Source organism: Thamnophis elegans, chromosome 1 (genome assembly GCF_009769535.1).
Source record: "Thamnophis elegans isolate rThaEle1 chromosome 1, rThaEle1.pri, whole genome shotgun sequence".
NCBI classification, from domain to species: Eukaryota; Metazoa; Chordata; class Lepidosauria; order Squamata; family Colubridae; genus Thamnophis; species Thamnophis elegans.
In genome coordinates, this window is record NC_045541.1 from 151,646,201 (window position 1) to 151,659,843 (window position 13,643).

Below are 13,643 nucleotides of genomic sequence, written 5' to 3' on the forward strand. Positions count from 1 at the left end.
ATTATACATTTTAGTAATTTCATGTTCATCATTGTACACAATTCTATTTCAAACTCAGTCTTACAATGTTCAGGACCACACATTCTTTTGTCTACTTTAAATCTTTTTAATAATTGAAAATAAAGTAATCACTAACAAATGTAATCCTTTGCCAATTCTTCTCTTGATTTTACATTTTGTTTGCCAAAATTCTATTATCTCATGATAAATTATCCATTTGTGTTTGCCTATTGTAGTTCTTGTCAGAAAATTATGTTTCCGACTGGGCAACTTTCATGTATTGCAAATGTCTTTTCCTCAGATTCTTTCTATGGAAGATAAAATATGGGATGAAAAACACATTTAAACTTGAGTTAATGATCTTCCAGTGTTAGCATATGAATTTTATGAACCTTTACTATAGCAAACTTAAGAACTAGACAGTCCTGAAAGATTGCTTCCAATATGGTCCCATGTTTCTGCTTAATTTCTCCAGTGCATTATTTTTCTAGCAGTTGTGGTGCTATGTTGGACTGGAACCACATGAAACTGAAGATAACTCCCATAGTTTTAGGGAAAGTTTCATCAAATGCAAATTTCATGGAATCTTGCAGAGGTATTTCCACAACTTCAATCAGTTCGCCTTCCTCCGGCTGGCCACCTCCTTCACTAGATTTCATGTCATCAGTTACCTGCGCATAAAATAATGTCTGCTTTGATCCTGTCACACCAACTCCAGATCTTGTGGGATGAAAAAGAAATAACAAAGAATGTAAGAGTAAGTAAATCTTAAATTTACATATACTATTTGCTTTCCAGAAACCTTGATGAATAAGTTAGAACAAGAAATTAAAAGCAGAGGAAAACATTCTAACTATATCCACTTCATTATCAATTCAGTCGGTTCATACCTTTCTATTATTGCAAATCTTCCTTACTTGCATCACTAACACACATGTCATTCACACACAAACACATTTTATATCATGGATGTTTTAATATATTTATTGTAAACATTCTATCCAGAATTATGTTATGTACCACCAAGATTCTTTTGACTGTGGCAGAATAAAAATCCATGCCCTGCTTTGCCCTTTGTTCTTTAAACTTCTCAATTCTCACTTTGGAAGATCTGATAAACAGCATGCAATCACAAATCCTCTTGATGCAGTAACTCTACTTTCATATATATGTTTTGCAATTTGATCCTTGATCATTCTCTCTATATGAGAAAACCACTTTAACATATTGCTTTTGTAACATACTGCCGTTCACTTTTGTATTATATCTATATTCATTCATCAAGTATTCATGCTTGTTTTACTACTAACGCTCTTTAAGTACCCTGTTTTTCTTGCATTCAAATTACTTTGACATTGCAAGTTTAATGAATGCAATGCTTGTGAGGCCCCCATGCACTTCCGTTTAACAAAGTGGGTAGGCATATACTACATAGTCACTTTCACTTCTTTTAGCAAGTATTCATTCCTTGCAATAGACCATATACACTACTAGCTACTATTTTTCTACCATCATGTGCACGTTTTAATTTTTCCCATTCATTTTCTATGGTTAGTAAATATTCTTCCGGGGTACACAAATTCATCTTTGCAATCCTACATTTCATTTTCTCACATACAACTATACTGATTTGTAATACATTTATTTTCAGGTTCTTACCCCATTACACCATACCATCCAATTTCATTACAAACAATCTGGGGTCTCAGCCAACAACGTTGTTTTGATTCCATACAAAAGTATGTCTACATTAATGTTCTCAACCAACACCTCTGTTATCACTGCAAATATCCTTTATACATTTAGTAATAAACACCTTAAACAAACAAGTGGATATCACCAGTGACGTGCGGTGAGGTTTATGGCTGGTGAGGTATAAGATGCACCTTTTTTCCTCAAAAGAGGCTGAAAATCTGGGTGCGTCTTATACATCGAAAATAGCATTTTTTTGCCTCCCGAAGCCGAAGCCACGCCCCTTCACAAAAATGGCTATGCATACCCTTATGGAGGCTTTCAGAGAGTTCCTGGAGGCTGGGGAGGGCAGAAATGAGTAAAACTGGGCTGTTTTTTGCACCCCAGCAGCACTCTATAAGCCTCCATGAGGCTATGCATGCAATTTTTTTGACAAAAAATGGGCCTGTTTTCAGGAAAAACGGGGCGTTTTTGCTTGTTTTTACCCCCCCTGCTCCCCCAGAGCACTCTGCAACCCCCCCCCAAGGCTATTCATGCCTTTTATTTGGAAAAAAACCCACCCTGTTTTTGCGAAAAACAGGCCATTTTTGGGAGGTTTGCAGAGAACAAAAACTTTTTTCCCCCCTTTTGGAAAGGTCTTTAGTTAGAGTGATTGATGAGAATTACATTGATCAAGTGCTATGCCAGCAGAAACAAGTCTCAGGTGCTGCAGATTGTCAGTGATTTCCTTCTCCAGCACATGGATAAATATACCTGGAAACATCTACCTACCTACCTACTCTCTCTCCCCTACTTACCTACTGTATTTCTCTCTCTCTGTCTCTCTCTCTCCATCTACCTACCTACCTACTCTCTCTCACTACCTACCTACTGTATTTCTCTCTCTCTCTCCCTCTATCTACCTACCTACCTACCTACTTTCTCTCTCCCTTCCAACCTATTTCTCTCTCTCTTCTCTCTCTCTCTCTCACTCCCTTTATCTACCTAACTACTCTCTCTCCCTACCTATCTACTGTATTTCTCTCTCTTTCTCTCTCTCTCTATCCCTCTACCTACCTACTTTTTAAAAAAAATTGCCTCTTCAAAACCTTGATGTGTCTTATGCTCCGGTGTGTCTTATACTCCGAAAAATACGGTATACAGTCCATTATTAATAACAATAACTAATATGAGTGATAATACTAATAATACTAATACTATTAATAGTAAATTGTTTACTTATATATATAATCATGATCTTTCATTATTTACTTGTATCTAGTAGTAATCTTTCATGTTAAAATATTTTTCAAGGGCTTTTTGAAGAGCAAACATCTGTCTTTCACATCCTTTGTCTGCTATAAAACCAGACTATATTTTGAATTTTTAAATTACTTACATTTATCCTACACTTTTTCAATCAGAATTCAGCCAAATAATTGGCAGGACATTTAATTTAGATTCTGGATAGCTTATAAAATCCAGAAAACAATAAAAACAATTAAACACACATAAACAGGCATCCTGAACTAAAAAAAACACCAATAAATCATATAACAGGGGGTCCATAAATACATCAATAAACATTAATTTCTCATTAATTTTACAGATTAATCTCCCTATACTTTTTGCATTAATTTTTATAGTTCATTCAGGATGGTTACAAGCACAAGTGACAACTGATCCAAATTAGTTGGCCACTTGGGAGTTTGGGTTTTCAAGGAATGAGTCAATGTTATTTTTATCTCTTGTCCTCTAGCCCAGGGCTGTCAAACTTGCTACCTTGCTGCCCGCGGGCTGGATGCGTCACACACTGGCCACATCTATGGCCAGGGGAAAAAAGTCATGAAACCATAATGCGACAATGCCCTGACAATGTGAATTTGACATCCGTGTTCTAGCCCCTTTGTGGACTGTTAGGCTGGTTAAAAGCTTGCTTTAAGATGCCTAGATGATATAATGATGTAGGCATCTTAAATCAAACTTTTATAATCTTTTTCAGAGCCATCAGTATAGATAAATGGAGATATTTAAAAATGATAAACAAAGGGAAAGGCTGCACATCATTGCTTTCCAAGTTGTGCAAAACGTTTCATTTCACTTTTCATGAAAAGAAAAATGCTATTCTTCCAAACATCAGGCACAGATGCAATCTTAACACATGGAAACTCCAAAGCAAGCTCAATCCCATGTAATATTTCTTCAGTTATACTTGCTACATCTGCAACCTTATTGGGGGCTTTAAAATACATTTCAAAATGTATTATTCCCTATTATTTTTCCTTGCACACTAACATCATTTATTTTAATTCCATTTTTCAATCATCCCCATACAAATCCTCCTTCCAGGATTAACTACAAACCCAAATAACTTAATCACTTTCATTCTTAATTCTATTTACTATATTGAAAGTTTGTTATTTTACCCACTTTCAATTCAATTCAAAACTCCCCCAAACCACTCTGTATTCTGCCTTTTTAATCTTAATCATTCTTTGCTCTCTAATTATATTATTAACAATGACTTTTTTATTTCGCTAATGAAATGACATTTCTCATATACTTTTAATCAATGACATTAATGTTTCTCAGACCCAACCTCTTTCACTTAATCATTCTACAAAACATATTTTTTTATACTTTTCATTAGTAAACTCCACTCATTTATGTGTGACATTTTGTAACATAATTTAATTTACTCCATCTCAAGTAACTTCCTTACCCTTTTTCCTTATGCCTTTCTATTACTTCTAAAGTGAGAATCAATGTTCTAACACTTTTTCATATTAGACCTTTTCCTTTTTCCTTCAATCAACTGTAGGCAGCTCTAAGCATAACAACAGAACAAGGCAGATAATTTCCTACTGAATTCTACTGAATTTCCATATTCATACTTAAAAATGAATTTCATTAATTTTACTATAAAGTGCCATGCTTAAGTAAAAATTTAACTTTCATTCCTTGACAGAATGTAATTTAGGAGAATCTATAATCTAGATTATAAAAACCATTTCATACAACATTTATGTAGATGCCTAATGTTCTTTGTATTATATTCCAAATCCAGGAACAGACAATCAGTGAGTAATAAAGGTAATTTCCCTAGGTAATTTCTTAGACCTTCACACAATTCTAAGGCTATATAAGTAGCAGGTGCAGGAAAACAGTGCCCACAGAATAGCAGCAATTGACACAAAATGATATACTCTAATAATCTGTAGAGGCAGGTGTACTAGCAGGTGATTCCACTAAATTATACTACGGTCATTAACCACAGTATAGTGAGGTTAAAATTGCCTTCGCGTATAGATTACAATACGACATGTAGCACTGCACAAAAATAACTACATTATATGTGATTATACGCCATTTACTATATTTTATTTTTTGTAAAACATCAAAGAAAATTAATTTAGAAAGCTAAAAATGAAATGAGGTTCTGGTATTGTATCCAATATACTTTTGAAATGCAACCACAGTTTAAGGATGCAGGATGTCTACTTTTCCTTGCCATCTAACTGACAAAGAAAAAGTTGCCTAACTTCAAAAATGGGACTATATGAAGGGAAACAAATTAAATCCAGAAAATAAATAGTGCTGTTTGTCAGTAAGAAACCAGGCTCTTGGGGCTGCATTCCCCCTGAGAAAGATGGTCTATAGACTGGAAGGGAACTTTAAATACAGCTTCACCCGATTTCTAGGTGGCCTGGAATAATAAGGAATCTCTTTGCATAGTGTAACGTCTAATGTGTTAATTGCAACCACTTCTGAACTGCTGAGATCTAGCAACATCTAGCTTATGTCCTGATCTGATGATTGCAATTTATTTTTTATGCCATTTACTCTCCGGATTCTAGCCAATTTATAATCAAAAAATATATTCCCTAAGTCAATAGCAAATCATATTATGTAATTCTCCCCCTTCCCTCATCTCAGTCTTAGCAGTGTATCCTACTCATCTCATCTGCAGATGCCCTTTTTCTTACCAATTCTGTTCTTCTATGACAGAAGGTAGCTATTCATTCCCAGATAGGTTGACAATGTATATGTAGTCCTTACATGTTGGTTGACCAACAGTGCTTAATTAATCAGATATTAAAGATAAGGGTAAAGTTTCCCCTCGCACATACATGCTAGTCGTTCCCGACTCTAGGGGCGGTGCTCACTTCTGTTTTTAAGCCGAAGAGTCAGCATGGTCCAAATACATCTCCATAGTCATGTGGCCGGTATGACTAAATGCTGAAGGCGCACAGAACACTGTTACCTTCTCACCAAGGTGGTCCCTATTTTTCTACTTGCACTTTTACATGCTTTTGAATGGCTAGATGTTACAATACAGCAAAGGTCAAGCAGACTAGGTGACTCATTGGCATACAGGCAAAAAAGATGGTTTGTAGAGGAATGCTCACATAATTGAAAAAGTGAGAGACATGAATCAACCCTGACATTTCTCATTACGAAGTTCCAAAAGGCAGAAAGAACCTGGCATTCTAGACTAATCACTAGAGCAAACAAAACTGCTGTTAGATGGGCCAATGTTTAGCCCAGAATAATTTTACAATGAATATTGTTTGCTTTTTCTGGACTACTTTTGTGACCTAAAATAATTCACAGTTCAGAACAATACATACACCTTTCCAACTAACCCAGGTATGGATTCATTTGTAGGGAAACTGGAACGTAAGAACTATAAAAGAGAAAATGCTGAGATGCAAAATATCTTAGAAGAGGGATTAGAATGGTGGTAAAGAAGAATTTACTCCATCAAAGCTTTTCTGGAGGGTTGACTTCTAAATTACAGATAAAAAAAATGGTAATGATATATTGTGTACAACAGAATTCCAAGATGCAACTTTTAAGGTGTGATTATCCATTTTTCCTCAAAAGTATTGAACTGAGTATAATGAGGTTGATTCCCAACAAACCATGGCTAGGACTGCAGGCTTTACAGTATTCCATACTAAAGAAAGCACCTTTTCACCTATAAAATTAGTCCTCTAATGTGGCTCCAAGGAGTAGCAAAAGTCTTCTCTGTTCAGTGTCCTCTCTCTTTAAGCAAACAGCTTGTTAATCCAACAGGAAACAACATTTGCCAGGATTGGCAGCTGAGGATTTATACTTAATTCCCCCCTTTCCCCCTTCCTCTACCTTCATTTTTTAAAGGTTACTGTCCACTTTAACACAGTTGTCAAGAGGAAAAGCAAAGTTTTGCTTCCTTTTAAAGTCACCACTTTTCCATACATTTTGACGTGCATTTCCAAGTATAAGAACAGATGCTTTTTTTCAGAAGACTGCAATCTGGGGAGGCAGAAGGTTATGAGCACATTTTCATTTTGGAGTATTTAATTCCTGACATTTCTTTAATTCCAAATACTCTACACACACACACACACACAGAATTGGCTTCTCCTCTCATTTCTGACTGAATTTAAATGAAACAGAAACAATATTAAATCCCTTATAAAAATGGTGTTGTCCTTACAACAGTAACTTTGGAATTAAAAAAAAATAGATCCCACAATATAATTAATAACTGAAATAATCCTTCAATTATCCCAGGGCCAGAAAATGGTCCACCTCAACAGTCTTGAAACAGTGTGTTTGGATACAAGTGTTTGCTGTAGGCAACAAATGCATTTAAAAAGGCAGAACATCTGAGAGCTCTAAATACCTACATCTGCAGGAAGTCAAGGGCTAATACTGTTTACTGTTCTGGCATTGCCTTCTTTAATCAGTTTTGGCAGTAAATAGTTGATTTAGCCATGTGTCTAGACTGACTGTGACTGGAGTGGTCTTGAGCTTTTAATTTTAAGAATCAGCAAACAAAAGTAAATAGAAAGGGACTTTTTCAAGGTGATGCTGGTGATAACAGCAGACCCAACTCAAGTTTCACTAGTTGCTTGTTATACAATTACATCCAGTTATATGTTTCCCTACCTCTGGCTCAATTCAATGGCTCTTTACTGGCAAGAAAAATGTGCAATGTGATGAGATCCCAACTTGGGTAAAAAAGTAAGGATGCAAGACACATAGAGCTACCACTTTTGGTGATAAAATCATGTTAAACTACCTTGGTAGCAGAAGGTTTTGATGGGGGCAGGCCTGGAATGTAAGAGAATATTGATGGAGGTTCTATGAAAATTAAATGTAGCAAAAGGTATTATCAACTCTGTGCAAAGAAGAAAACAAAGCAAAGTGCTTATCAATTATATAACACAACAGGTAAAAGATTTTTCTTCTGGAGTTCCTGTGCAGGCTATGATAAAAATGATTAGATTTATGGTGATATTTACTGACCAGAGACCACCAGTAGGTTACTAATAAAACAAAACTTAACATGTAGAACATTTTGAGCTCAGTCCTTGAATTTTTCCTTCCTTCCTTCCTTCCTTCCTTCCTTCCTTCCTTCCTTCCTTCCTTCCTTCCTTCCTTCCTCTTTCTTTCCTTTCTTTTTTGTATGTTTTAATTAAATAGCACAACTGAGAAACTACTGGATCCTTTGAGAGTCACTAGATGATTATTATATGAAAATTAGCATAGATTCATATATACAGGATTCTGTTTTCCTCTCTCTATTATATGTGGCTTTGAAAAAATGAATTACTGTATATTTAAAAATACCTTCAAACTGTGTATGTATGTGGCTTTGAAAAAATGAATTATAGCTTAGTAAAAATGTGTCCTTAGATTATATAAATATTGTATGTTTTAAGGAGTTCTCTATATTGCATAAAACCAAGTGGAAGACAAGATATTGGCTTTTATTATGCCTTTATTACATTCTGTCTTCCTTTGCATTTTAGTCTGGAAGGGTTGACATTCCCCCTAAAGAAGCAAGTCCGTAACTTAAAGCTACTGCTCAACTATGGTCCGTCAGTCTTTACTTAGCTCTATTAATAGCAGGAGAACATTTATTTCTTTACTTATTCATTTGATTTATTCTAGTCACTCGCGTCATAAAACTCTCAGCAATGACAAATCATGTCCTTCTCTATGTTAGAGTTTAAATTATTATAACGTAATACACATGACCCGATGGTTAATGGATCAGAATTGTTACAGCAATACATCAGATCTGCAGGTTTTGTACTAGTTTACCAATAGGTTTTCACTTATAATTCGACATACTGATTTTATTCTTGAAAGCTTAAATGATTTAGTTCCCATTTATCTTCAGGACCACTTTCTGTAAATCGACTCTTCCTGTTCCTTATGTTCATTCAGTGAAAGGATGCTTAAGGGCTCCCTGCCCTGCTTTTGAGAAGCTGGTAGGGATCCTTAGAGGGAAGTGTTGCTCTTTCACCTTGATGTTCTTAGAAAGATTGTAAAAATGATGGTGTTGCAGAGAGCTTTTTATTTGGGATTGCCAGAATGGGATCAGACTAATATATTTCAGTATTATCACAGTTCAATTGATATTATTTGACCTTTTTCAGGTCACTGTGTCTTGTTTTTATATCACAAATCATTCTCGAATATGGCAATATAGTAATATTATAATTAATTTATAAGTGCTTTACAAGAGATTTATTACCCTGAAGCCTTAGATATGAAGTTCAAAGAGGAACAATTCTCTTTCTTCTTGCCTTCGTCTTTCCAGATCTTATAGCAGATGTCACTACCACCAATTCCCAGATGCTCAAAGATAAAGGCCAGTCATTCTAACTATTTGTGACTGCAGCCTAATTGCAATGATCTACTAAGGCCTGAAGAATCTGTTACTTTTACTGGGAACTTGGGACGGGGAAAAAACAAACCAAGGAAACACACAAACCCAATGGAAAAAAGAATCTGTCAAAATATCTAGCAGATTGCAACATATGTTTCAAAACCTTGATTAGTCTTTGAAAATCATTGCTCCACCAACCTGTATGAAGTGATTCTTTTTAGACTGGTTAGAGGAACTTCATAGCCACATTCTTCTAAAATTTCCTTGCAAGCAATTTCTTCCAAAGAGAGCTCTGGCTGGTCTATAATACCAGCACAGAGTTCATATGTTATTCCTTTTGAAGCAGGCAAAAAATCAGACAGAGGGCACCAGCTCTCTGCAGTTTTATTCTCAAAGCACTGAGGACGTTGTTCTTCCATTTCGCACATATAGACAGCTGGAAAAAATTGGAAAAAGTAAAATCAATCACTTGTCATTTTTTTGACCATGCATGATCAGGTTACATTTCTCTGAAAAACAGAAATAGGAGGATTCAGGTAGATGCCAACCCAACCTTCCAAGCATTAAAAAAATGGAAGAGCATCCCAATTCTCATCACGGGAGAGGTAGCTTTAGTACTACTTTGAAACAGCCATTTCCCTCAAAATGTTGCCAGTAATATAGATACTGTGAGCTCAATTTCATGGCTTTCTTTATTACTCTTAAGCAAATATAGGAAGAGCAATTCTTTTAATTACATAATTAGGCTTTATTCAGGTTATGTGGCTTTGGCTCATTTCTTTCAAATCAGGGAGAAGATAGAAAATGGAAAATATGACTATTAGGTTAATAATACCGTATTAACTAAAACATGTCTTGCCTCCCTTTTCTGGATTGCCACAGCAGACTTGAAGGGCAGAATTAAAGCAAATCTGCTTTAATAGCAATTAATCTTGTGTTTGTGTGTGTGTGTGTGCACTTGTATCATATCATATAATCATATGTGTGTGTGTATGTATGTGCAGTGTGTGTGTGTGTGTGTGTGTATGTCAAATCAGTTGCTGTATAACTGGAGTTATAACATGTATGATTGCTTGAAAAGCCTTTTCTGAATGCACATTAGTCCTTTGCAGAGATTGCCAAGTAGAATTTGTAACAGAGTTTTTGCATTGATCTAGAAACAACTGTTGTGATACAATGCATGTAAAGGAAACATTAAGAGAAATATAACTCTATCAAAGACAATTAAAAACAGCAAGGTTTTATCTACCTGATTCAATTTATGCTACTGTGTTGACTGCTGTTATAGGGTATAGGGAACCTTGGTTATGCAGGGTGCAGCCTTTATGAAATAGCAATAGCAGTAGACTTATATACCGCTTCATAGGCCTTTCAGGCCTCTCTAAGCGGTTTACAGAGAGTCAGCATATTGCCCCCAACAATCTGGGTCCTCATTTTACCCACCTCGGAAGGATGGAAGGCTGAGTCAACCCTGAGCCGGTGAGATTTGAACCGCTGAACTGCTGATCTAGCAGTAGCCTGCAGTGCTGCATTTAACCACTGCGCCACCTTGGCTCTTATAGGATTAAATAGGATTATTTGTCCTGCAGTTTGACACTAAAACTCAGTATAATGGCTTTAATTTTGATGTAGGTAAAAAGGTAAAGCCCAAATTACTTAATTCCTAGTGAGTACATAAGACAAACACATTCAATTTTTTGGTAACAATATAGAAGTAATTTACCACTGTCTTTTTTCCCCAGTCCTGTAGCCTTTCCCCCATTTTCCTAGCTTGTGAGCACAGTTAGGCTGGATCATATCAAGTGATAAAGAAAGGTTACCTTCCTAATTGTCTAAGACTGACTAGAACTGTTTAAGGCACAGGACTGGGCTTAATGAAAAAGGTGGCATCCAAACATGGGGGGGAGCACTGGGCAATAGAAATTCTTGGGGGATTTCTTATCATGGCCCCTATCTAATGGTGAGTTATATTCAGTTTAGCACATCATTGGGATGGACTATTTTGTCATAAAGACTAGACAACTGGTAAGTCAGTACACACAAGTCTGTTTCTCTCATACAACTCTGATTACTAATTGAAAGAAGCAAATGGGTGGGTGCTGGACAAATGAGATTCTTATTCTTTTCAATGGAAATTAGTTTGAAACTACTGTAAATCCTATTTTTCTGAAATTCCATGTTTTTAAATCAATTCATTTTGCATTAGCATTTTGTTTATTTTTATTTACCTCTTCTACAACTACATGTTATTTTTTTTTATTAAACTTATAGATATCTATAGATATTAGGAAGGATGGTAAGGTGACCACTCTTCTATTGTCAGAAAAAGAGTACAAGATAGGCCATGTGTACTTACTCATTTGTATATATAGCTATTGATTTATAAATAATTGCTCCGGTAGTAACAGAAATTATCTCATTATAATAAAGAAGGCTGTGATCAGGAGTCTCACAAATGGACAGGTGTTCACTCGATGTGAAATTTAGTCTGTGCTTCACCTGTTTTAGAAATCTTTAAACTAGGTTTGTATAGACAATCCTTCAGATATATATCTATAACAACAATTGGCTATCCATTAAATGATGCTGGGTTAGTGAGTTATAGCCAATTGTCATGACTCTGTCTCCCTTGCCTTGGAGAAACAGCAGGAGATAGAAGTGATAGATTTTCCCTTTAGCGGAAAACATCTTTCACCTTAATTGAGAGGTATAAACTTACAGTGAAATTGAAAGATCTCAGGACGGTAACATCCTATCAGGAAGCTCAGCGTACAGTAATTTACCAGAAGGTCGACTGCAGCTTCCTCTCGCTACAAAACAAATTATTATGCTGCAACTATAGAGGCCCACCTGCTTTTTACCATTAAATCCATGAGCTTTGCTTTGCTAGAAAATAAAAGCTAAAGTAAGGAAGAGAATTACCTGGACGGAACTGCTTCACCACAACAAAGCATTGCCGAGAAATATTGAAGATAAGAATGGACACACTAACAATAGGAAAGAAAAAAACCACAAGATCACAAGTTAATGAAATAATGTACCATACATTACCATGAAATTTCATTGGTTCAGAGCTAGATTTTAAAAGGTAAGTATATGAGTTAACAGGCATCACTTTTAAATGATAGTTGCAAAAGTGAAGAAGCTACAGTATTTTTCATTAAAAGAGATGTCTAAGAGCACCTGAGTTTGAAGACAATATCTCTGGGATAATATAATGAGTCGGCTCCATTGGATTCTTGTCCCTTGTGCAATGAAAAATGCTTTTCTGTATGATTACATATCCAGGGTCTTAAACAGGCACTGCTCAATTTAAGCTTGTGCTGGAATATATGTATATTGAATTTGCTATCCACATTTGCCAAAGTTTGGGATTTCCTCAAGAATATAGATACATTCATGGTTGGCTAACTGCTGCTAGAACTGTCAATATCATTTTAGACATACTTGTTAAGATCTGCAGCCCATTTTACTTACATTTTTGCTATGTATCTGTTAAACATATAAAATGCTAATTATTTTATACCATGTCATCATTTAAACAGTCTCTTCAGCCCACTATTAAACAGCTTTTGGGAAATGTTCTACTGATATTGATGAAATTTACTCCTAAATAAGGAGATTTTTCAGTTGTTATTAAGACCCATTTTGTGGCAATAAGGGCAGATAAATGCTGACCTTTACTGTATCTATGGCTATCCACCCCACCACCTTGTTTAAGGTGATACAAGCCCTCCTGGGGAAGGGGGAACTCTGAAGTTTACCTACAGGGTCATGTGGAGGCTCAAATCATATATTGGACAAAATCACTCAAATTCATTCACAGTTGAACATCAACTTTAATACAGATCCAATGGAGATGCCTGGGATACAGTCTTGCCTGGTTATCTGGGAATGGTTTTAACCTGTTGGGGCTGAGGAAGTGGACAGAGTCCTTAGAACTGTGAACTCAGACACCTGCTCCTTAGATCCATGCCCTCTTAACTAAGGCTGACTGGGGGCGGGTGTTGTGAGGTTGGGTTTTACCAGTGGTTATTGCTCTCTGAGAGAGGGGATCATTCTGCTGCCCCTTAAGGGGGAAATTAGTTGCCTCTTCCTCAAGAAGCCATTGTTAGATGCGACCATACTGGACAATTTTCATTCAGTGTCTAACTTTGCATTTTTAGGGAAGGTTGTGAAGTTGGTTGTGAAACAGCTTTAGCAAGCCCTAGATGAAGTGGATTATTTGGATCTTTTCCAATCATTCAGGAGGGCCTTTGCACAGCTTTGTGTTGTGCACCAATTGTACCTTTTCCTGGACCAT

General features: G+C 36.0%; 1 protein-coding gene across 2 annotated transcripts in view; it reads right to left on the reverse strand.

The window, feature by feature from the left end:
• Window positions 1-201: 201 nt before the first annotated feature.
• NUDT14 (nudix hydrolase 14) overlaps window positions 202-13,643 on the reverse strand; it is a 50,868-nt gene continuing 37,426 nt past the window's right edge. For both annotated transcript variants that reach the window (XM_032235200.1, XM_032235208.1), the window contains exons 3-5: window positions 12,263-12,327; window positions 9,539-9,776; window positions 202-720 (exon numbers count right to left, since the gene is read on the reverse strand). In XM_032235200.1, the coding sequence (XP_032091091.1) occupies window positions 480-720; window positions 9,539-9,776; window positions 12,263-12,327 (544 nt within the window). In that variant the 3' untranslated portion in view covers window positions 202-479. The remainder of the gene's footprint in view (window positions 721-9,538; window positions 9,777-12,262; window positions 12,328-13,643) is intronic.